Source organism: Hipposideros armiger, unplaced genomic scaffold, assembly GCF_001890085.2.
Source record: "Hipposideros armiger isolate ML-2016 unplaced genomic scaffold, ASM189008v1 scaffold_80, whole genome shotgun sequence".
Lineage (NCBI taxonomy): Eukaryota > Metazoa > Chordata > Mammalia > Chiroptera > Hipposideridae > Hipposideros > Hipposideros armiger.
Window position 1 is genome coordinate 1,827,118 of NW_017731430.1, and position 26,247 is coordinate 1,853,364.

Consider the following 26,247-nt stretch of genomic DNA (forward strand, 5'->3'; position numbering starts at 1 on the left):
TGAAGAACAAAATGACAGCAACTTGTCTGTTCCCCTTCCCCCAATTCCCCAATAAAAATCTTAAAATAAAATAAAATAAAATAAAAATTGGGTTGTTGAGTTTAAAAAAAAATTACACTGCATGTTCTAGCCAATGCAATCAGGCAAGAGAGATAAATAAAAAATATTCAGATTGCAAAGAAAGATTTAAAATTGTCTTTATTAACAGATGGCATATGGAACACCCAACAGAATCTTTTTTAAAAAGCTACTAGAACTGATATATGAGTTTAGCAAGATTACAGGATACTATATAAATATACAAAAATCAGTGTTTTTATAAACCAGCAATGATTAACAAAAACAATTAGAAACTGAAATTTAAAAAAACAATACCACTTACAATAACATAAAAAATATGAACCTAAAGCATAAACCTAAAAATGGAAACACCTGTTCACTGAAAACTACAAAATATTGTTAAAATTACAGAATATCTCAATAAATGAGAGCTATACATTGTTAATGGGTTAGAAGATTCAATTTTTCTAACATGTTAATTTCCCCCAAATTGAGCTATAAATTCATGGCAGTTCTATTCAAAATTTCAGCAGGGTGTTTTATAGAATGAACAAGCTGACTTTAAAATTCAGATTAAAATGCAAAGAATGTAGAATAGCCAAAACAATTCTAAAAAGAACAGAATTAGAGGGCTAAGACTTCCAGATTTCAAGACTTATAAAGCTACAGTAATCAAAACAGTATAGCATTTGCATAAAGACAGGAAAACAGATAAACAACAGATCCCAGAAATAAACATACACATATATAAACAGCTGATTTTGGACAAAGGGTCCATGGCAATGCAGTGGAGAAAGAATAGTCTCAACAATTAGACATCCATATGCAAAATTATAATAATAATAATAAACCTTGGTCCACAGCGCACATCACATACAAAAATTAACTCAAAATGGCAATTAGAAATAAATGTAAGACCTAGTGTAGAACCTAAAAGTATAAAATATCGAGAAGATAACACAGAAGAAAATCTTATGATCTCTGATGGGGCAAAGATTTCCTAGATATAATACCAAAAGCACACTCTATAAGAGAACAAATAGGTAGGAATTCATCGAAATTAACAACTACTGCTCTTCAAAAGACATTGTTAAAAAAGAAAAGCCACAAACTAGGAGGAAACATTTACCAAGCATGTATCTAATGAAGGACTTGTATGCAGAATACACAAAGGGTGACAAAACTGGAGATGGCAGAGTAGGACACTCCGGTGCAGGCACAGTGCCTGTCACACTAAAAACAGATATTTTACCAAGGATTTTTTTTTTAATCCTATATACTAACAAGCAATGATAAAATTATCTGGATATCTCCATCATCAACATAATTGCTAAGAATTTACAAGTCATCATTCCATTATACCACACTACCACAGGTATGGTATTTCTCAAATTACAGATGAGAAAACTGAGACTAAATTAGGGGGGAGGGATGGGGAGGGCAGCTGGAGGAATGGCCTCGAATGGTGAGAGGGGTTGGACTTGAGCACAGAAATAGCGGGGTTGGCCTGCCTCTATCAGCAGTTCACCCGTCGTTCAGAAGGGAAGGCAGGATTCAGATCTTTAGGTTGGGATCTTGCCAAGCAAGTACTAACCAAAGGGGCCAGAGGGCTGAGGGTACATACAAGGCCTACGGAGCTGAAGCTGGATAAGGAACCACGTGAGGATGAGGTACGTGGGAACTTGTAAAAAGCTGGTACAAGCCATGGATTTGTGGTGTGGACGGACTACTGAAGTCAAGCTACTGAGGAGAATGAACTAGAAAGTTAGGAGGTACCAGAGAGAGATGAACGCTTGATGTCGTTAGAACTATGGAGGGTCTTGCCGTTACTGGTCATACCAAGGTCAAGAATGTGATGCAGGAATGAGTGGCTGGGGAGAGCAAGGCGCTGCAAGGTAGGCACGTGGGAACGCTCATCTATTGAGACAGTGAAATCACCAAACATTAAAGCAGGGTGAGCCTTAGAGAAGGCGGAAGTGAGCCCTGAGAAATGTGATGGACTCACCCAGGGGTCAGTGACTGCCAGGAGGGGACTCAGGGGTCACTCTAGTAACATAAAATTCAAAGGGGTGTCTGTCTGCAGGACGAATCCCTGGCTTGGCAATCATATCCCTTGCACTGCAGCCCTGTCATGACCACAGCTGAGAACGCTGTAGGCCCGGCTGGGGGCCCCGAGGAACATCAGGGAAGTTTCACGGAGGTTGGAGGGAGAAGAGGGTGATGCGTGAACTGAGTGTTCAAAAAAGGGACCTTCTTCGGGGCACATAGGCAAAGAGGGAGCGATGTGAAAAACCATGGACCGTTCTAAGAAATGCAAACAGTTCAGCAGGGTTAAGGCAGAAAGAGAATGAGTATGAAATGGGTTATGAATTAATGTGTGTGAAAGAGTCAGGATATATGACCAGACAGGTGAACCATAACCCTTTTCTCTGCACAAAAGATATTATGTTCAAATTGAATTGCTACCCAAAAATCCTTCATAAAAGCTTGAACAGGAAACAAATTAGACAGGTTTTAATTTCATTTTAGTTTTCTTCTTTGAAGGAAATGCTAGAAAACAATTAAATAATACAACAGTTAGTTGCTTTACGAAGATTACCCAACTTTTACAGAATCAATTGCTTCCAATATTATATACAAAAATCAATGATCATCATCATAATCTCCAATATCCAAGTTAAAATGTCCCAGGGAAATTTGTGCACAACTGAGATTCAAAAAAAAAAAAAAAGATGGAACTCAAACAAATGCATTAGTTACAGATTTCTTTGTAACATATATATATATATATATATATATATATATATGTAAACATATACATATGAGGTTATTGCTTTTCCATTTAAAAGAACAATAATACAAGTGAATGCATAGATAATAACACTACTGGTCATACAACTTTTATAAATGATGAATCGCAGAGTTACACAATGGAAAAGATGTCTGACCAGGTAACCACTACTGCACTTGCTCTGCATCCATTATCACACACACTTGTGATTCATACCTGGGAGCCAAAAACATATTCAAGTGTTGGCAGGGGCACTTAGGAACTATGAAGCAAGTCACTTAACTTTTCTGTACCTGAGTTTCTTAATTTACAAAATGGAAATTAAAAATCTATATCTCATGGCTTTGTTAAGGTTTGTATGAAGTCCTGTATTTGAAGGAGCTTTGTAAAATATAATGAGCTACAAAGTTGTAAAGTTAGAGGCTTGAAAATATTTTTAATATAGGACTAAGAGCCTTCAGGCCATCAGCTGCTCCCTCCCCCAAAATGAAGCACAATTAAAACCTGACGCATTAAATCTGATAGGCTTTGATAAGCATGTCTCACCACCTCTCTTCATAACCTTACCTTTGCATGAGCAGGCCCTCTTTCTCTCAGAAGTTTATAGTGGGGTTGGACTCTATTGAAACGGGCTAACTCATTTACCAGACACATTGCAGTTTTCTCTTTGGGGTTTGCCATTTTATCTTGGAGAGAAGCTGTAAATAAAAAGGCTGTAAAGTTTTTGTCACGCTTGACTTTACAAAATGGAAGAAAAGCTAATTTTGACTTTGTTTAGACTGAAGTCAGATTGTATATTTGGATTAAATTATCTTCATGAATTTTATACAAAAATCAAACAATCTAATGGCTTCCATTACATGCAACAGAAATATGTATCACGTTGTAAACGATAAGTTAAGGTAACTTTTTCCCTAAGTACTTAAGTTGCTCTCTATACATATATATATGATAACAGCATGCTTAAAGATTTTTAAATAATACAGGATTATAATAATTTTTAACTTATCTTGTAATTCCCTTTCCTCTCAGAAAATTTTAGCATAAACATATAATTCTGACTCTTATTGCTATAAAATTCAATTTTGTCTACCTTTTCTATCATTTGATCTTACTTTCTTTCTCATTTTAAAGGAGCACATTAATTGAAAAAGCTCTAGACTTGGGAATAGAGTCCTAAATTTAAGTACTAGCTTTCTCAACTACTATTTTGTAGTAACTTTTTTGTTTTTTTAACAAAATTCTTAAAGTAAGAAGTAGAGAAAATAATTTAACAAATGTCCATGTCCTTAGCATCATTACCTTCCAATTCCAATCCCTTTATCTATCCCGGAAACACCACTATATGAACTTAGAATATATCCCCTTGGATATTTTAAAATACATTTATATGCATGTATGTATGTCCATGAAGAAATATAGTCTTGATACATGTGGGCTTATAGTCACATAAAGAGTATATAATAAAAATAGCATTTTCACAACTGTCGTCGCTCTTATGTGTTTGCAATTATAACTTACATACAGTCAGTGCATTACTTTTAATTGTTGTACAATTTCCATCACAATATTGTGTCCGTTTCTTAATCCACTCCCCTACTCATAGACATTTAGGGTGTTTCCAATTCTTAACTCTTACAAGTAAAAACACGCTGCCAATGACGGACCCAATGACCTTCCCTGGGCAGCATGAGAAGCACCATTTCCAATTTATCTTGAAAACATGCAGTATGGTCCAGTATTTTAATTTTTGATAATCTGATGCTTGACAAATTGATCCCACTATTGTTTTCTGTTTTCCCCACTATTAATTTAATTTTCTCAGATTACAAGTGAGGCTAATCATCTTCTCGTGTATTACTGATCATTTGCATTTCCTCCTCTGGAAAGTGCTTCTGTCCTTTTTTCTATTGAAGGTTTTATGTATTATATGTATCGATCTTTTCTTTTATGGTCTGTGCTTCTTATGCCTTATCTAAGAAATCCTTTCCTGATCTGCAAGGTCTTAATGATTTTTACTTAAGTTTAGTAAACCTATTTTTTCTCTGTAAAATAAGGGTAGTAAATTTATCCTACTTAACTCACAGGCTGTTAGGAGGTTAAGATTTTTAAATGTCTGATTTTCTAAATCCTAACATAGTTGTTATTATTAATACAGCTTCAGAATATTTCCCTAATACTATATTAAATCACTTTATCCTATGTTTTTCCTTCATCTCATTGACAGACACACTTAACTGCTTTTTAGTTTGTCTTTCATCTCCCATTAATCAGTTTTAAACATGCGAGTGGATTACTTCCTGCTCAATGAAACTGCAGTCACCATGTGTAGAGAATAAATTAAGTGAGTGGAAATAGCTGAATTTGGGAACTTCATCTACAAACTTTCCATGACAAGGAACAATGGAGAAAATGGTATTCTTTTAACTTTTTAATACTCTTTACAGGACCAATAATTTGGTACAATGACTCAATCCCAAGCATTAGGATTAAGAAATTACTTTTTCAGAAAACTACATAAATACCTAATAGGGCATAAGTAAAAGGAAAGAGAATCTGAGCAAACAACTATAGGACCAATATAGAGGACAGCTAATTCTACGATTAAGCCACTCTAAGTGGCTTGCAAACTGAAAAAAAAAAAAAAAAAAACTAGTAATCATTACTTTTTAGAACACCACAAAAAAAGACAAGTGTAGATCAAGTTTTGAGGAAACCTGCATTTACTTATTCCATTGTGTATCAGTCAAATAAATATTTTATAAATTGTGCCAGAAAGTCAGTCACTATATAAAATGCAAGGTGGCCTGGGGCTATAATCAGTTACACACCATGCCATACTCAAGTACAACAGATAACAATGCTACCGGAATATCTAAAAGCAAAAGAAGAACAATAATTTGTTAAAAATGAGAATATTTGGTAAAAAGTCTGGCAAAAAAAAAAAATCAGCCAATTTTGCATAACATTGAAATAGCATTTATAGCTTGAATGTCCAATTTTCATACCCTCAGCAATGCTGCATACTCATCTTGTTACGATGTAAAAACTAGTAGGCACATTGCAAGCACTATGTGACCATTTTACAGTATGAAAAATTTTAATAGCCTAGGCTTTAAATATATTTTTAAAAGTGCTAGCTAATAACATGGTGTTAAACTTATATTCCATTAATTTTGACTTTCTGCTTCATAAAAATAACATGAATCCAGTAAAACAGTTTAATGTGTGACTGAAGTTTTGGTGTGAAAGATGTACAAAGCACACGCATAATCTCACCTTGATCAAACTTTACAGCTAAACTCCAAATGTTGAAAGTGAATACATTTAAAAAGAATTAGTCCTAGTTCAAATTATTTGTTTTACAAAATGATTAAAAATTTAACTAAATGTTCCTCTCATCAGAAATCTTATTAACTACTTGATAGAGGTCAGTGATAAGAGTAATAATTAAAAATTTACACCAAAATTTTGATAAAGTATCCACAAAATTATAAAACAAACTGGTCTAAAAATTGAGATCCATAAACTTAATTTATATAACTTTTTAGAAATGTCAACAGCACAAAAAATGAGAAATATACCCACTGTTGCATAAGTATACATTTTCAAGAGACTTTAGAACGTCCTCGATGAAGATATTTTGAAAGAGATTTCAAGTAAATTTGGTGGCTGGACAGACAGAAATTCAATAAAATTAATGATAACAGATTTCACAAACTAAGACTTTGCTTTTGAGAGAGAAAATGCTAATGATGGTTAAGACCTCGCTTTGGATATCTCTGTCACTTATTGACATCGTTTTGTAATTTTTTTTCATAATTTTCTAAGCTAAAATATTCTGAGTTAAAGTAGTCTGTGAAGATAAATTGATTTTGATCATACAAACATACTTCTTTAGTATTCTGTATAAAACATGTATTTATTATTTTTTCCACTGACTTATCATAACATCGTTTGTTCCCACTGAAAAATTCCCACATGATATAAATTACAGTAAAAATGTCTCATTTTCTACTTTTGTTGGTATAAAATTTGTTTACATGCAACTCTCCATAACTTTAATAAGTAACACTGGTAAAACAGCTATTTAGAATACCTCTAGTATCTGTACACCCAACAAAACATAGAAACGCTCTGTTTTTTTAGATACACACTATTATTGTATCTTTATAAAATGTCCTGTACTTTGGGACTCGAATCTTCAAACCATTCCAAAATAAAGTAGCTTCCAGTTTTCAATCAACAGGCAAAATCCCTGTTCCAAAGGAGCTCACAGTCTAGTATAAGAAAAAAACACAAATAAACACGTATATAAACTATAATATGGTAAGTGCCGTAATAAGGCTGTCACGGGATGTGTTAGGTGAAGGTGGGGTGGTAAAAAGGTAGATTTCCAAAGGTGGTAATTCGATTAGTGAAGGAAAGTAGGAATTCACCAAGTTAGCAAGGGAGAAAGAGAGACAGCCCACATTTGTCCAGAGCACACATGCAGGAGAAAGCAAATAAAACACATCACTTCCGGGAAATGCAAATAGATCATTAGCAAATGATAGAATGCATAGGAAAAACGCGTAGCAGGAAACACTGTGACCAAAACATCAAAAGTCTCCTAAGCTAGAACTGAGAGTAGCAGCGTTTTTTAAGTAGTTAAATGGCAGCCAGAGCTGTTACCAGCGAAGTCACCTTCGACCTCACCTGCCATGGCAAGTCTCTCCACAGGAGAATCCACTTCCATCCCCGGTCCCAGAAATGACTTGGGCACAGTTTATGTCTCTTTGCTGACTTCCCTTCCCCTAGTCCCTGAGAAGGGACTCATCCTAATTCCCATGTAAAATAAAAAGAAAGAAAACCGAGTCAAAAGAGCAAAGGAATTTTCCCTCCATGGGCTCTTGCCCTTCTAGGAAGAATGTGACTACCTGTCCATACCTGTAACTAGAACAAACCTTGTAACTTCAAATTAGACCATCACCTAAAGTTGTCCATGCAAAACCAGTAACCCTAGGTCAAACTGCTCTATTATAATTGCCTATCAATTAAGAAAATTCAAATTTAAGTTTCTAACTCATAGAAACACAAAAATAATTTCGCATTAAAATGCAAAATATAAAAATATGACAAAAGCACAAGAAAACCTGGCTAAATACAGTAAAACCTTGGATTGCTAGTAACTTGGTTTGCGAGTGTTCCGCAAGACGAGCAAACATTTCTATTAGGTTACTTTTGCACCAACCTAATAATACATTTTAACTTGGTAAACGAGTGATGTCTTGCAATACGAGTAGCTTGTTTCCGGAACGAATTATGCTTGCAATCTGAGGTATTACTGTATTTGTCATAATCCTGAAGGCTTTTCTAGATGAGAAACTTAAAGGCCGTACTGGGATAAAGTGACAGACTTAACAAAAATGTACAACTTCTGTAGAGCAAAACACACCATGAATGACGCTTAAAAAAGTCTACAAAGTGGAGAAATCCTTGCAAATGTGAAGAAAAACTCTTAACTTCCATAAAATACAAAGACGTATAAATCAACTTTTTAAATCCAATAGAAAAAAAGGGCAAATGTATGCACAATCAACTCACAATATAATTTACTGAGTAAACACATCTGTTCCAAAAAATTGAATGTTTAAATGGACAAAAATTTGAATTGCAGTAAGATATAATTTACCCCATGAGACTAACAAAGATGAAAAAAAAGGATCATGTAAGTATTGGCAAGGATGTGGGAAAATGGGTACAAACTCTGTTGATGCAAACATAACTTACTACAAACTTTTGGTGAGTAATCTGGCAATACCGATTCAAGTTTCAACTACATCTCTCTTTAAAAGAGCAATTCTCCATCTAAGTATTCGTACTACAGGAAGTCTCACGTAAGGTATGTACAAAACTATGAACAAGCTCAATATTTATCCATCAATAACTGATTGGTTAAATAAACCCCAATGCACTGTGCAGCTCTAAAAAGAGAATGAGGAACTGGCTTCTGTAATGAAATGGGAAACATTACCAAATGTTGAATGAAAAACAACTGCAGGAGCTTACTGTCTGATCTTATTTTTATTTTATTTTTTTTCCCAAAAGATTTTATTATGGAGGAATTGGGGGAGGGGTACACACAAGTTGCTGTCTTTTTGTTCTTCAGTCTAGTTGTGGAGGACGGCGCTTCACTGGCCCATGTTGGTATTATCATTGCGCTCTTCCTGGGTGAGGCAGTCACTCACCGGCCATTGGACGGCCGCCCACGGTGACTCACAAAAGCTCACGCCATCTGCCGGCCACTCAAGACAGCTCACGGCAGCCCACTGCTACAGGGGCTGCAGCCTATGCCATCGCTGGCGACTCACAGCAGCCCAGCTCCAAGTTGAGCTGTTGTTCAGCATCTTAGCTGTGGAGGGCAGTGTCACTGGCCCTCATGTGGGATCCGAACCAGGGCTCTGCTGCTCAGAGCTGGCATCCCAAGCCAACAACTCTTAACCAACATGCCACTCGTCCGGTAGTTTTACTTCCTTAAATCAAATTGTGTGTGTGTGTGTGTGTGTGTGTGTGTGTGTGTGTGTGTGTGTGTTAAAGAAGTGGGACTTGGCTTGGGGGAGGTCCTCACTTTATACTTTAAAGTATGGCATTTACTTTTTTACAATGAATATGCATAACTTTTATATTTTAAAAAATTAGTTTACAGAGCCATACCAAAAGTAAGGAATGGTTCACAATGTAAAAGTCTTAAGACTCTAACTGCTATTGTCCTTTCTCTAAAGTCTTCACAGGACCATCAATTTTCTGAAAAACAGGAAAATGCTCGAGGACCTGATTCAAAGCAGGCCATGAGTCAGTTATAAAATAGTCACGGGGACGTACTGTACAGCACAGGGAATACAGTCAGTAATACTGTAATAACTGTATGGTGCCAGGCGGATGCTAGACTTATCAGGGTGCTCACTTCATAAGTTACACAAATGTCAATTTCTATGCTGTACGCCTAAAACTAATATACTATTGTATGTCACCTGTAATTGAAAAAAAGAAACCAGGTCATGAGTGACATGCCTACCATCACTGAGTTTCCAAATGAAGCCACCTCAGGATTTCAACACTGCTAAAACATAGCATTGCCTTACCAACATTTGGTATGGACAGTGTCTTAACTTTAGCCATTGTAACAGTGTGTAATGGTATCCCATTGTAGTTTTAATTTGCATTTCCCTAATGACTAATGATGTTGAGCACCTTTTCATTTGTTTATATGTTATCTGTATATGTTCTGTAGTGAAGTGTCTATCTGAACATTTTACCCATTTTTATTGGGTTCTTTTCTTATTGTTTTATTTGAAGAGTTCTTTATATATTCTAAATACAAGTGTCAGGTATTAATCAGATATATGTTTGACAAAGATTTTCTCTGTGTGTGGTGTCTCTTCACTCTCTTAGCAGTGTCTTTTGAAGAGCAGATTTTAATTTTAATAATGCCTAATTTATCAATTTGTTAATAGATTTGAGTTTGGGTGTCGTATCTAAGAGATAATTACCTAGTTAAGGTCTCAAAGATTTTCTCCTATGTATTCTTCTAGAAGCTTTATAGTTTTCGGTTGTACATTTAAGCCTCTGAGCATTTTGAATTAATTTTTGTATGTAGTGCAAGGTATGGATTCAACTTCATTTTGCATACATCAATATCCAATGTTTCAACACTATTTGTGAAAAAGGCTCTATTTTTCCCACTGTATTGCTTTTATGGCTTTGTCAAAATCAGTTATCCATATATAAGTGTGTTTATTTCTGGACTACCTACCTATTGTTTCCTTGATCAATTTGTCTATTTTTGTGCCAATGCTGTTTTTACTGTAATTTTATAATTCCTGAAATCAGGTAGTGTTGCCCCCTCCCCAGCATTGTTCTTTTTCACGGATGTTGTGGCTATTCTAAGTCCTTACATTTCAACATGAATTTTATTTTAGGCAAAAATGCCTGCAAGGATTAGAGTAAAATTCTCTTGCATCTATAGAATAACTTGGTGAAAATCAACATTTCAACACAGTTGAGTCTTCCAACCGATGTAAGGGATATACAGTCAATTACCATTGAGATAATGGTTTCTCATACAAAGCTATGGTCCCTAACACCACAGTGCATTAGCGCATACTACTAAACCATTGCTTCTAGAGGAAACACAGGGTTGGCTTCCTACAAACCTCTGGTCATAACATTTTTGTCAGCTGATCAATACATAACCTTGTTTTCTACGTGTTTCTGGTTAAAGACACTTTACATGGTAGTACGTTGTTGGCTCATTAACAGTGAACTCACAGCCAACAGCCCTGTAACTCCTGCCTGAATGAAGCTTACCCAACCACATGTATCTTCTCCATAGGGCACGTTTCAGCTTTCTTGTGCTTAGGAATACTGCACAGCACTTCAGCACTACGCTTAGGGTCCATTTAAAATGCAAAATCACCAACAGAAAGCACAAAAATGTGGCACTAATTAGACCAAGAAAAGGACCCTTGCTTATAGCATGAGAGCTGAAACAAGAGAACAGCCAAGTGTCACCTTGTTCAACTTCAGCTTCGATTCTGCGAGTCAAATTTTCTGCCACTGCACGTGTCAGCAAATGACCACAAAAGCAACTGCAAGGACTGATTTGGGGGTTACAAATCAATTTCAGCAAATAAATCAATTCACAAATACAGAAGCTGTGAATAATGAGGCTCAACTGCATCTCTCAATTTATTTAGGTATCCTTACTTTCTCTCAGCAGTATTTTGTAGTTCTCAATTTTCTTTAATGTGCGAGTAGTTTGTTTATACATAGCTAGTTCATATTTTTAATACTGTTGTAAATGGTATTTTTTATTTGTTTGATTATTCCTTGCTAGTATAGAGAAACACAACTAACTTTTGTATATTAACCTTGTATCCTTCAACCTGACTACCCTCATTCATTAGTTCTAGTAGGATTCCATCAGATTTCCTACATAGACAATCTGGTTATCTTTGAATAAGGACAGTTTTCTTCCTGCTTTCCAATCTGAATATTATTTCCTTTCTTTGCACTAGCTTGGACCTCCAGGACAATTCTGAGTAGGATTAGTGAAAAGAGACATCTCTGTCCTGTTCGTGATTTCAGAGAGGAAGTGTTCGATCTTCCAACAATGAGTATAACGTAGCGAATGATGTATGCCATGGGTTCCCACTATCAGATTGAGGAACCTCACTTCTATTCCTAGTCTGCTAAAGTTTGGGTTGTTTTTAAACAGGAATGGTTACTAGGTTAGTCAAATGATTTTTCTACATCATTGAGATGATCATGTTATTTCTACTTTTTATTTTATTTCACCAATCAATATGGTGAATTATATTGATTTTTTTATATACTGTTACACCAACCTTGCATTCCTGGGATAATCCCCACGTGGGCATGACATATTATCCCTTTAATATACTGTTGAATTTGACTTGCTGAAATTTTGTTCAGGTTTTTTGCATCTATGTTCATGAGTAGTATCATTTTGAAGTTTTCTTGTAATGTCTGTGCCTGGTTCTGGTATCCCCATAATGCTAGCATCATGGCCTCTGGAAAATATGTCCTCCACTTCAAATATTTTTGAGACGTTTGTATAGAATTGGTATTTTCCTTCCTATAGTGTTTAGTAGAATTCACCACTGAAACCATCTGGACCTAGTTTTCTTTGTGGTAAGAATTTTAACAATTCCTATTTCTTTAATACATAGAGGGCCATTCAGATTATCTATTATTTTCTTCTGCTTCCTTTGGGATTAATTTGCTCTTCATTTTCTACTTTCTTAAGGTAAAAGCTGAAGTTTATTTGCGAGATCTTTCTTCTTTCCCAATATAGTTAGAGCTATAGATTCCTCCTAAGTACTGTTTTAGCTGCATTTTCTAATATATTGTTTCTGTTCTCACTCAGTTTAAAATACTATCTTAGTTCCCTTTTGGTTTTTTTATTTAATCATGGATTACTTACAACTGTGCTATTTAATTTCTAAATATTTAGGGATTTTCCAACACTATTTATATTAATGATTTCTAATTTAATTCCACTGTGGTCTGAGAATATTCTTTTTATGACTTAAATCCTTTAAATTGAAGACTTGTTATTTATGGTTTAGAATATAGTCTATCTTGGTTCTATGTGAACTTGTGAACAAATGTGCATTCTGCTCTTCTTGAGTAATCTGTAAAATGTAGTCAGGTCAAGTTGGTTGACAGTGTTATTCAAGTCAACTATATCTTTGGCAATTTTCTATCCACTTGTCTTTTTTTCTTTGACTGCTTTTAAGATTTTTCTCCTTGCCACTTGCACTCACCAGTTTGATTATGACGAACCTTGGTGTGGTTTCCTTTTTGTGACATATGCTAGAAGTTCATTGAACTTCTTTAACATGCAAATTTTTTGTTTCATTTCAATGAAACTTATTTGAAAATTTTTGGGCCATTATTTATTGAAATATATTTTTCTGTACCCTGCCTCCTTCAGGAACTCTAATAACTCATATTTGATTGCTTGATCACTGATGCTTTCTACAGTTTTTTTTTTTTCTGTTTCACTCTGGATGGTTTCTATAGCTATGACTTCAAGTCCATACATCTTTTTTTCTGCAGTGTCTCATCTGCCATTAACCTCATCCAGTACATTTTCATCTCAGATATAATTAAACAGAATTACCATAGGATCCAGCAATTTCATTTCCTGGGTGTATGCCCAGAATAACTGAGGGCAGAAACTTGAACAGATATATGCACACCCTTGTTCACCGCAGCATTATTCACAATAGCCAAAAGGTGGAAGTAACCCAAGTATCCACTGATGGATGAATGGCTAAACAAAATGTGGTATACAAAAAAGCAGAATATATTATTCAACATTAAAAAGGAAATTCTGGGCCGGCCGAGTGGCTCAATTGGTTAAGAGCTCGCTCAAGAGTGTGAGCTCTGAGCAACAACGGTTCGATGCCTGGCCAAAAAAAAAACAAAAAAAAAAACAAAAACAAAAGGAAATTCTGACACATGCTACAGTATGGATGAATGAACCTTGAAGACATTATGCTAAATAAAATGAGCCAGTCACAAAAAAACCAATACCGTATGATTCCGCTTACAAAATCTTTGGGGGTTTTTCTCACAGTCTTTGTTTGGCTTTGGTATCTGTGAAATGCTGACCTCAGAGTGAGTTAGGCAGTATTCTCTCTTATATTTTTTTGAAAGAGTTTGAGAAGATTAGTACTAATTCTTCTTTAAATGTTTGGTAGAATTTGCCAGTAAAGCCATCTGGTCCTGGACTTTTGTTTGTTTGGATAGGAGTTTTTTTTAATTACTGATTCAATCTGTTTACTTGTTATAGGTCTGTTTATGTTTTCTATTTCTTTTAAGGTCAGTTTTGATAATCTGTGTTTCTAGGAATTGTCCATTTCATGTAGGTCATCCAATTTTTTCATACATTTGTTCACAGTATTCTCTTATAATCTTTTTTATTTCTTTAAGGTCAGCGGTAATGTCTCCACTTACATTTCTGATTTTAGTTATATGCATTTTTGCTCTTTTTTTTCCCTTTGTCAGCTCAGCTAAAAGTTTATTTTGTTGATCTTTTCAAAGAATCAACTTTTGGTTTCGCCATTCTCTATATTGTTTCCTAGTCTCTATTTTGTTTATCTTCACTTTAATCTTTATTATTTCCTTTGTTTGTTAGTGTTAGATTTAATTAGCTCCTCTTTTTCTAGTTTCCTCAAGGTTTTTGGGAAGTTAGGTTATCTGAGATCTTTCTTCTTTTCATATGTGTTTACTGCTATAAATTTCTCTCTGAGCACTACTACTTTAGCTACATCCCATAAATTTTGGTATACAGTGTTTTCATTTTCATTTGTCTGTAATTATTTTCTAATTTCCCTATGATTTCTTCTTTGAACTGTGGTTACTTAGGAGTGTGTTGTTTAATGTCCGTATATTCATTAGCTTTCCAGTATCCTTTCTGCTCTTGATTCCTAGCTTCACTCCATTTTGACCAGAGAAGATACTCTGTATGACTTCAATCTTTGGAAATGTATTGAGACTTATTTAGTAGTTTTAGATATGACCTATTTCTGGAGAAAGTCTCATGTGCACTTGAGCAGAATGTGTATTCTGCTGTTGCTGGGCGTTTTGTATTATGTCTGTTAGGTCTAATTGGTTTATAATGTTGTTCAAGTCCTCTGTCTTCTTACTGATCTTCTGTCTAGATGTTCTATCCCTTATGAAAGACAAAGCAAGTATTTTAGCTTTTGATTGAATGACAAAACCATAAATTTTACATTGTTGAGTTTTGAATTGTATCGTAGTCCTCGTAAGTAGTGTTAGACTTTGTTCTTGTGAGCAATTAAGTCACTTAGGGTCACTTGGAGCCTTCTGAGGACTCTTCCCAGTGCTCCATGTATTATGAGATCTTTATACTCTACATAGTGGAGACACACACTATTCCCAGCATTCTCTGAGCTCTGAAATTTTCTAGAAGTCCTTCCCCGGGTTTCATTAGGTGCTGTCATGAATCTACAGATCTAAACTCAGCCAGAGACTCATGGAGATCCCTCTGCAGATCTCCAGAATGCATACATGCTTGGGTGCACTTTACTTTAACATATACTCACATATACCTCTCCCCTACAGCTCCCTTTTCTCTGGTACTCGGCCCTGCAATTCTAACTAATCACCTTGGTTTTCCCAAACTCTTACCTATTTCCTAATATCAACAAGACTGGGCTCTGTCTGGCTCCTGCCTCTTGCACTACAGCCTGTGAACCACCTCTGGGATCCACTGTCACTGGACCACAGAACCCTAGCCCATTCGTTTCCAGTCTCTCAGGGAGCAATCTGGTGTCACCTGTCATTCAATGTTTAAAAAAATCACTGTTCACATAGTTGTACGTTCTCAAGTTGTTTAAGAAAGAAGGGTATCTATTATTGCTGCATTACCAATTACCCCCAACTTAACAGCTTAGAAACAAGCATTTGTCTGTCAGTTTCTGAGGTCCAGCAGTCAGAGCAGCTCAGCTGCGCAGCTCTGGCTCAGGTCTCTCATGAGGTTGCAGTTGAGATGTCGCTGGGCCAGGGGTCTAGGGCTGGAGGACCTGATTCCAAGAAAGCTCACTGCTGTCCAGGGGCCCCGGTTGCTTGTTAGCTGTTGGCAGGAGGCCTCAATGTCTCACCACGGGGACCTCGCCACAGGGCTATGCACATGGCAGCTAACTACTCTCAGAATGAGCAACTGGAGAGGGGTTACAGAGGGAGAGGAAGGAGGAGGCAGAAGACACAATGTCTTTTATAAGCTATCCTTGGAAATGATCCCTCACTTCTACCATATTCTATCGGCCACACAAACAACGTGCAACAGGATTACACAATGGTGTAAATACCAGGAGGCAGTGATCACTGGGGGACACCTGGGGAGCTGGCCACTCAGAGGATAAGTCCTGTTACACCAGCATGGCAGAAAGCCGAAGTCCTCCTTACACATATGAACCACCTTCTGTTGACTACTGTTTTAATCCTCTAACTGTAGACTGCATCCTATGGCTTCAAGAGATGGGCAGATGGTAGAGCCTACTCCACAACCAGACTTGAAGAAACAATAAGAGTAAATAGCAGCAGCTTTTACAAGAAAAGCATCGAGTTCCTGATGCCTGTGGCAGGAAACAGGAGAGCACATGCAGCTAACCTGGGCTTGAGAAACGTCCAAGTGCTTCATGCCCCAAAACAGCTACACTAATGCCCAACTGAAATGCTTGCCCGTCTTTCTCATCTATCTCCAGAGCCAGGCAGCAACATTAACTCTCATACCAATTCTACTAGCAATAGCAACAATAAGCATTTTGCCTTTATTCTCCCAATTGTCCTCACAACAAACCTGTGAAATAGTTACCATTATCCCATCAACGCTAGGCCTTTGTTTCTCGAGGACCTGCATTTACCCTTTACAGTACATCGGGATACAACTCCACTCTTCCAAGGCAACACCTGGCTCCCTCTGGGCCTCTAGGGCTCTCCCGCTCTTCTGCACCGAAATTCTTTGGTCCTGCCGGTCCTCCCATTCCACTTGAGTCAGGCTGTAAAGCTGCCACGTCCCCAGCATCTACTACCAAACCTCTTGAAAAGGAACCACGCAGACCTCTTTCAATCCCCTGCTGCTGGGCCGTCCGAGGGCTACAGCTGCCTAATGTAGACTTCCCAACCCCTAAGGACACGGCCCTGTGAAGTCAGCTTCACCAACTAACCCCCCAAAATGGCTCCATTTTAGCCACTCATTTCAAAATATTGTTGGATAGTACCATGAGCCTTCTTAATTTATATCTGCTACAACTTAATCTTAAAATGGGTTTCCTCTCCCTACGGGCTTATAATTAATCATCAGGGAGAAAGATCCAAACTATACTAAACTTCCACATAGGTTCCCATTAGTTGAATGATGAATGAAAAAATATAAGGCAATGATTACAAATGCTAGCTCACAAGATTCTCAAGGGGATATAATCCAAAAAACTTTATTTATAAATAAAAAGGAAAATATATCAGTGGACACACATAAGCAATTCATAAAAGACAAAATGCAAAAAAAATATATAAGTAAATCATAGAAATGCAAATTAAAATAACACTTTTTGTCAGACAGATTGGCCAAGATTGAAAATTTATCAAGGATGTAAGGGAACAGGCATTCTAATAAACTTCTAATAAATATAATTTTGTATTTTTGGTATTTATGCATCAAATATCTTTAAAATCTGCATGCCCCTTTGAGAATTTCCATTTCTAATAATTAATTACATGAAAGTAATGAAGAAAGGAACACAGATGTATATTTTTTAAAAAGCTCACTGTAGCACTAACTATAATATACAATCTGTCCAACAATAGGGGTTTTTTTTATTAAATAAATTTTAGTACTTCCAAACTATTATTAAGTCACTTCAGAATATAGTATGTTGTATAATCTCAGTTTTTTAGAATAACATACATTCACACAAAAACATACCTGCATAGAAAAAAATCTAGAAGTACACACCTCAAAATGTTAGCAGTGATTATCTCTGTAAAAGAATAGTGGAATTATTTGTGATATTTTTTTTCTTTTTGCTTACTTGTACCACCTAATTTTTCTACATGAATTGTACATAGATAACAACACTTCCACATTCTTAAAAAGGCAAAAGTAAAACTGAGGCGCTCAATTTAAAGTTAGAAGTGCCATCACGATAACAGAGCGTGAACGCCCCCACATCCAATAACAATGTCAGGCAGGGTTAATATCAAATATAATATCTAATAACTTAGTACTCAATAGCCTAGGTTTTAATTAGTCCTGGGAACACACACGGAAGAGTTTGTTAGTACTCTTCGGACCTTTTAAGACAACAAAATGACCTCCCAAATAAAATGTAGCGCTATCCTAAAGACAGTATTGAAAATACATAGTAAAAATCTCAACTGCTTCGAGCTGAGTGTTGGATTCAATCTCCTTTTCACATTTATCTCAAGAACCCTCACTGTAAAGGAAAACGGTCACTATGAAAATGATCACACATAAACATCTCTCATAAGCTGAAAAATTCATGTGACATTAGGTTTGGCTGATGAGAAGGTCTTTTCTATACCTTCTACTCTTCCAAATTAGGTTAACTTTTCCCCTCATACTTAACATTTTGGGGGATAAAACTTAGAAACAAGAGAGGGTCCTGGAAGTGAGTCTACGAATACGTACCTGTCACTAGCAAAGCATATGCCTCTCCAGGCACTGTGGGCAATTTCCAGCCATGGCCCAGGGACTGGCTGTAGCCGGAAAGAACGCTGCCTAGGAATTGTCTGCAATTCAACACGACCAGCAGCGCAGACAGTGAATAAAACCTCATTAGGATTAATCTATACACTGTTAATTTTCAATGATGTTGACTGGCACAAGATGAATGATCATGCCATCTGTCCGTGGAAGAACATGAAACAGATTATTCTAATTGCACCCGTGCAATTAATGGCAAGTAACTGGAAGGTCATTTGGCCGCCACGTCACACCTACGATACCGTTTGCACGTTATGTCTCATAAAGCTCCATCCACACGTCAATGGGACTGGAGAGCAACACGAGCACCAAGCACAGTACAGAATTAAGATGCCTTTACGCTGCTATCAGTAACATCCTTGATAAAAGCTGTATTTTGTTGCACAAGAAAATTTTCCAGTACAAGGAGAAAATCCAAGCACTTTGCAAAAGGGCGAGGTTTTACATTAATGGCATTTGGGTAAAGCAAGCATCGTACAATACCAACGCTGACAATACAATTACGTGGTTATTGTTGAAAAGAATGGAGATCCCCCTCTTTTAGTGACAAGCCTAGCACCATCCATCCACTCGTTCAGCAAATACATGAAAACCACACACAACAAGAACGATTCGAGGGCCTCGGGATACGAGAGTTAAACAGGCATGGTCACTGCCTCATGGAGCATTCGGGTAACTACGTAGATAAACATGTGGTTAACACAGAAACAGACATTAATTACATATTTGGACATGATGGCAAATGTCAGGATGTCATTAAATAAAAGGGCAGGCAGGGTGCGATGAGAGCCAGTACGAGGCCTGAGAGTCCGCGGGCCAAGCAGGGAAGGAGGGGAGGAGAGGGGATCTGTGCAAAGCCCCGCAGCTGGAATGGCGCTGCCCCGTCTAGGAACTGAAATGGTAGGGTGCAACGAGCACTTAGGTTATGGTTTCCCGGGCACATGTTAAATCTGAGATGCATAAAGACTCCAAGTTCAGAAATCATGTCGGTAACTGCTTCGTGACTCTGGAGCTCAGACAAGAGGTCTGGACCAGGTACAAACTGAGAAGTCACTGGCTTAGGGACAGAGTGTGATGCACAGGAACTGGAGGAGGTTTCTTAGGCAAGGTAAGCTGGATGGGGCCGGGCAGGGGGGCCATGTTTTACTTCCTCAAATCACACCCAAAAATTACTTCTTGTGATCAAGCTTTGCAATCAAATTAAACTTCTCTCCTGATTTGCGAAATAAAACAAAGTATTTCCTAATATTATAGTTATGATACATGCCTGATTTGTTCAGAAAGGATAAGATTACATGTTTAAAGTTCTTGGAGAAATGCCAAGACGTAAGAGAATGATTTCTCCCGGTGAGTCTGAGGCACATTCTATGCTGTAATTTCCTTAGCAGAACACTTCCTTCTAGCCTTTTCCAGTGCCCTAGCAAAGGAACTTCTTGTAACACAGTGATACAAAGTACTTTACAAGATTTGTCACCAGAGCTAATGGTTGCAGTCTGCAGAAATGCCGACTGAAGACTGTAAGCATTCTGAACACATCAACAAGTCCTGGAGGGACGTGACATCTAAAAGGACAGGCGAGCCTGCTCTGCACGCTCGACGCTCCTGAAAGTTATCAACATTCGGGATTATCGCTCTAATCCTTAAACAGCCTGCCCTGCGGCCTCCTGTGACTAGCATGTCATTGCCCGGTAAAGCGGTGGTCGGGTGATGGTCATGGAGAAGCTGAGCACACATGGTTCCACAGTTTAAGGCCCAAGCACCATATAAGGATGACAGGCCCTCACACAAACTCACCTGATTTATTTGAAGCATGTTAAAACAATATTGACCGAACCGGTGTATCCCTCACGGCTCCAAAAACTGGAAAATGAAAATGAAGAAATAAAGTTCCACTTAGTCGGTGATCTCAGTGGTCAGCACTTTAAACACATGTCCTTGATCAGAATCAAAGATACAGTGGAGTTCACCTAGATGAGCACTGAGAGCTCTCTATGACGACCAACACTGTGTGCCTGTGCTGTCCAACCCAGGAGCCACCAGCCACATGTGGCCCCTGAGCACTTGAAATGTGACTAATGCAACAAAGAAAGTCAGTTTTTAATTTTCTTTTGTGTTAATTTAAATTTGCATAACCACACGTGGCTGGTGGCTACCAGAATGGACAGTGCAGATCTAGGCTAAACAAAGCCCCTCTGGTTCTAAAGTTCTAAGACAATTCCAGCAAAAGTGAAACTGTTCAAAAAAAAATCTAAAAGTTTCAGATTAATATTTAATAGGTACTTCCCTTGCTCCAATAAGGTTTTAAACAGCTTTGTTCCCATCCTCTGTAAGATAAATTAAGCCTAAAGATTCAACACACACATAGTCTCTTAGGTGGTATGAAGAAAATTCAACAGTAAGATTACCTAACTGGATTTTTGTTTGTTTGTTTGTGGTTTTGTTTATCATCACTATTATAAAAGTAGCATGCACATTAAAATTTCACATAAATTTTTCAAACAAAAGTCACCATCCTAACACATTCCAGTGAGTGTTCCATTTGGATTTGTTTCCTTCTGGGTCTGACCTCCCTCTCCGCGGATGTATTTCTTTTCATGTGGCAAATCTCTTCTACACTTAATTTTAAAATAGATACCAAAGAAGAGCAGGAGAACCCAATTTATAAGCAACTAAATAAATCATGGGATCTTATAATTGGAAAAGTTTACATAAAAAATAAATGATGTACAGATCACCAAAATTATCTAAAAAGCAGTAACACATTCTTCATATACAGCAATAGTTATCTAATACCTTATAAATTTTTATGCTATAAAATTTTAATCTTCAACTTCCCCTCAGAAGGAAAGGTTCTTAAGGAACACACACACACACACACACACACACACACACACACGCCTATTATCAATGTACTGGGTTGTTGGAAAAGTCATAATGCATTTTTGTAACGAAAAATATAGAAAGAATACTTCATGACTTTTCTGACAACCCAATATATATATTTGGCTACCATTTTTTCAAGATGACAAACTGGGGTCAATTCAAAATGACTTTGAAACTGTTTATTTCTTACAATAGTGACCTCAAAATGTATCAATATTTCTATTTTCCAAGCGAATCATACGTTATAGAAACAGCACAAGGTGAAGAAAGGAGGCCTTCATTCTAGTAACCCCCCACCACCACCCACCCCACGGAACTGAATCCTGCCAAGAGCCACATGAAGGAGCTTGAAAGCAGATCTTCCCCCAGTTGAGCTTTCAGATGAGACTACAGCCCCAATGCCAGGTTACCTGCAACTTCGTAAGAGACCCTGAGCCACAGGCACCCAGAAAAGCTGCACCCAGGTTTCTAACCCACAATAAACCGAGTTTGTTGTTTGAAGCCCTTTATTTCTGGGGTAATTTGTTATGCAACAATAAGAGAGTTCAACTGTAAAATTCTATAATCCCATGGTGTCTCAGGTATTATTTAGGCAGGCCAAAAAAATAATAATTATCTGTTCAACATGAACAATGAGTAGCATCAGAATTAGAAAGTGGTGAATTACAAAACTTAAACATTTACATTTTATTTAAAAGATGAAATCATTAAAAAGTGTGGCATCAGTCATATGGTGTTAAAATACACTAGCTATATCTAAAAATACAGACCCAACCAATTATCATTTTTTAATTGAAAACAATTCATTTGCAAATCAAAATGTAAATAAACTACCAAAAGCATCTCAATGATTTAGTGTCTATTACTCTCCAGAATTTAACATTATTTCGTAAGCACTTCCCAAACGCGAGAAACCCCGTTTTGTTTTTATTTCAATAAGCATCTAAAAGTTACAAATGCTTGTCTATAGATCTGGATGTTTCTTCAGTTAGTTTAGTAACACTGGTGGCTGATGCCAAGAAGACACAATAAGATACAGGGGAACATTTTTTAAAGTTCTACTCTTCTCATGTACAAAAGGTAATTTTATGAAGAAACAAAAATGAAAGCACCTACTTGCTAGAAACTGACCCTACAATTTTAGACATTCTGGAATCCTTCCCTTCACAGTTATAAAACAAGGATCCATATAAATTAAAACATGAAACTAGTATCTATAACAGCACTCTGTGAGGTAACTGGCTAACATTCTAAACTTATTCTTTTTCACAAACAAGTTATATGAGATTGACATCGATATAAAAGTTATAATTCACAACGATACCATGGACAACTGAGGATGCCCACGGTGGCACATGTCTTTAACACTTCGTTTCTTTTTTTTTTTCAGCTGAGCCTAGCAGCTCAGCAGCAGCTCAGGTCGGGCATCGAACCACTGTCGCTGAGAGCTCGCACTTTTGAGCGAGCTCTTAACCAACTGAGCCACCGGGCCGGCCCACTTTGTTTCTTTTTTAAAGACATGCCTGTTCTACTGTCCTGTATTTAAAGCAATCTGATAAAATATCAAGGCATATCAATAAAATGCAGAGCAATTTAATACTGCCTCTGGCTTCATCAAATTCACCTCTCCCTCCTCTGTCAAAAAAGTTTCCAGTGACAGTTCATTCCAATTACAGCTAAGTACTTTTAGGGAAACCTATTCACATGTCCCCAAAATGCCCTACAGTGATACCCAGTCAGCCACATTAGGACACACAGTTTCAGATTCCAAGCTACTAAGTGAAAACAGGCAGGCGGTTTATGGAAAGAAGACAATAACAAGAACACCTGCTGCCCATGAGGAATTAGAGGTCCAACGTTTATCTGAAATGTACTGCTGACATCACTCAAAGCTTTCCATATGCATCACATTTGCCTATCTGATAAACCGAAAGCTTTGTATAAATCTATAAAATCCTCAACAATTAAATCCTGCTTCATAAAATGGCATTATTAATCTATCCACAAATCTTTATATCAGTACTCATCCCACAACTTATAGGCAATCCTCACGTAAATGTCATCTGACCATACAAAAAGCAAAATCACTTACTATCCCCATTCTTAGACAAAACTAAATAACAGCTCAAAGCTCCTTACTCTAAATAACTCATGGTGTCCTTAAAAAATGTTTTAAGCATGTTTTTCACTTATATTTCTTTTTAAAAGTAGGTACCCCCCCCAAAAAAAAAAAACTGCTTTACGTAGGAAAAACAAAACAATTTAGTAACAAATTTTAGTATCTCCTAAGAGCCTATGAAAGATTCTCTGTGTGTACATGTCTCACTCCATTAACTGTTCCAGCGAAAACCCCCGCATACCACCACCAAGAAATAAAGGAAACATTTATCAGGCACCATTGACAGGCCAGGTGACACATTTTGCCATTTTTACATTAAACTCACGTAATCCTCATCACCTTGGTATGTGTTACCCCCATTTTTCTAGAAGTTGGGTTACTTTCCCATAGTCCATTGCTAGGATTAAAACCCAGTATGGTCTGGTTCAAAGTCCTCAGCTCTTCACTATACGTTAAATTATAAAGGCTTGACTTCTTAAAATTTTTTCCTGTCAAGAAGGGCTTGACCTCTAGGACAGCATAATGGCACAGCTCCTATACAGAACTTCAGGGAGTTATTAAAAAATCAAACGATTATACATATGGATTCTAGACACTCATCTAAGTTTCTTGATTACCTAGGAGAGGCACAAATATATCTATACATGATTTGAACATACTGTGCATGTTGCCAACTGTTCAGTCTAATATTAACACAATCCAATTTTGCAATATCTAGACTTTTCCCTCTCTTTATTATGACCTGTATACATAAATGATCAGATACCAGGCACAAAAGGAGACAGTAATAAAAGATTAGCTACAAAGAAAAAAACAAAACAAAACAACAAAACCCAACACATTGGCCAACTGTATCTTCCAAGAGCCTGATCCTAAGAACAGGAAAACCACTCAGCCTCACTTTCTGTATTGTTTATATACTAAAAAGTTTGATGACCACCTTAGATCTTTTTGATATTCTTATTCTTTGCTGAACACCAGCCCTAAGCCCCTCTTGCCTAGAACTTCATTCCAGGAAAGCTAAGGAAGCTAAAATGGACAAGTTATATGGTTTTTCCATGCTGAAGTATTTAGGAATAAAGAACCATGATATATGACACTTACCCTCATGGTCCAGGAAAAAAATGTTACTGTGTGTGTCATAGACAGATCAAGTGATAAATGGGTAAAATAACAAGTGAATCTGAATAAAGGTTACATGAGTGTTCTTTGTCTTATTCTTGCTACTTTTCTGTTAACTTGAAACTGTTTTCTCAATAAAGTTAAAACTTTGTGTGCTCTCCAAAGATTACATGGCATTCTATCTGAAATTAACAATACATACTTGAGTTATACAGCGACATTTTTACAAACACAAGGGTTTTTAAGAAAAAAATGATGATTTGTGAGGAAATATGTACCGTATCCTACCGACTAATGATCACTTAGGAATAAATTTCAAACGACACTGACACTGCCATGTTATGAAACGTGGCAATGGGGTCTTGAGTTGAAGCCATAGCAGGGAAAGAAAAAAAACATACACACCCCATAGTCTGGCATAAGTGCTTCACAAATTTAATACAGGCCTGCTGCAAAATGCAGCAAATCTACAATTCAAAGTGATATGTGATACCTCTGGTTTGCAGCAAAATATGTATAGACAAACTGAGACATGAAAATCTTGTCCTATTAGAAAACAATTGAGAGGCTGATGGTCTTGGTGTTAATGGTTTTATTAAATAAGATTTTTTTCCCCCACTGCAGCTCAATTAACAGTATATATGAATCATCATAAGAGCAAGGGGGAAGAAATACCCTCCTGGAGAAATATTGCAATCTCTTCTGCCACAAGGTTACTATTATCCTGGCTGCCCATCACAATTTTGACTTCGAGCGTTCACCATGCTTTCTTAAAACGTAAGTATGCATCAGATGAGAAGAAAGTGCATCAAACGTTGTGAAGTCAAACATTAAAAATAAAAGGTTTTCAGCGAACAGTAAAATACACCTTTAAAGGATCATCTCTATCCTTTCCGCAGGAACCACCCACTTTAAAATCCTTTAGTACATTCCTGTAATTGAACGGTCCTTCTCTAACCAAGTAGTTCTTAACCTTTGACGGGGTTGGGGGGGGGGGGTCCTTTCCAAAGAAAATTATTCACCAATGAAGAATTCTGCACGTATTTCCAAGGACTTCCAGAACCCTGTGGCCATGATCCCCGCACCCCTCCCGAAGAATCCCAGCTTAGCGTCTCCCCGATCGCCTCTGCAGAACGCCCCCCCTCACCCCAATCCCCGGCTCTCCCCGGGAGGGACTGGAGGCGCTGTCCTCGCACAGCGGATTCTGTAACTGATCTTTGTCTCTTCGCCCAACTCCCTTCACCCCGGCAAGGTCACTAACTGCCAACTACCCCTTTAAGCCCAGCCATCGCCTTAGGAGTTCGTAGGAGCCACAGCAGAACTTGCCTGTCATAGGATATATTTTGTCCCCTCGGCCCCACCTACCTACCCATTCCGGCGCATTACGTCTTCGCCACTTGCCCATTTTACAGAAATAGCCACCCCCCCAGCGCCCGGCGCGCCCCTGCG

The 26,247-nt window shown here is 37.3% G+C and overlaps 1 protein-coding gene across 10 annotated transcripts in view; it reads right to left on the reverse strand.

Annotated features, from left to right (window-relative positions):
- The window catches only part of STAU2 (staufen double-stranded RNA binding protein 2), a 233,840-nt gene extending 207,654 nt beyond the window's left edge, over nt 1-26,186 (reverse strand). For 4 of the 10 annotated variants that reach the window (XM_019643610.1, XM_019643607.1, XM_019643616.1 and 1 more), the window contains exons 1-4: nt 20,469-20,534; nt 17,874-17,928; nt 7,550-7,671; nt 3,419-3,549 (exon numbers count right to left, since the gene is read on the reverse strand). In XM_019643610.1, the coding sequence (XP_019499155.1) occupies nt 3,419-3,549; nt 7,550-7,589 (171 nt within the window). In that variant the 5' untranslated portion in view covers nt 7,590-7,671; nt 17,874-17,928; nt 20,469-20,534. Of the gene's footprint in view, nt 1-3,418; nt 3,550-6,439; nt 6,449-7,549; nt 7,672-17,873; nt 17,929-20,468; nt 20,537-26,167 lie in introns of those variants that run through there. The other 6 variants (XM_019643608.1, XM_019643614.1, XM_019643612.1 and 3 more) reach the window with 6 other exon arrangements.
- Nucleotides 26,187-26,247: the final 61 nt, after the last annotated feature.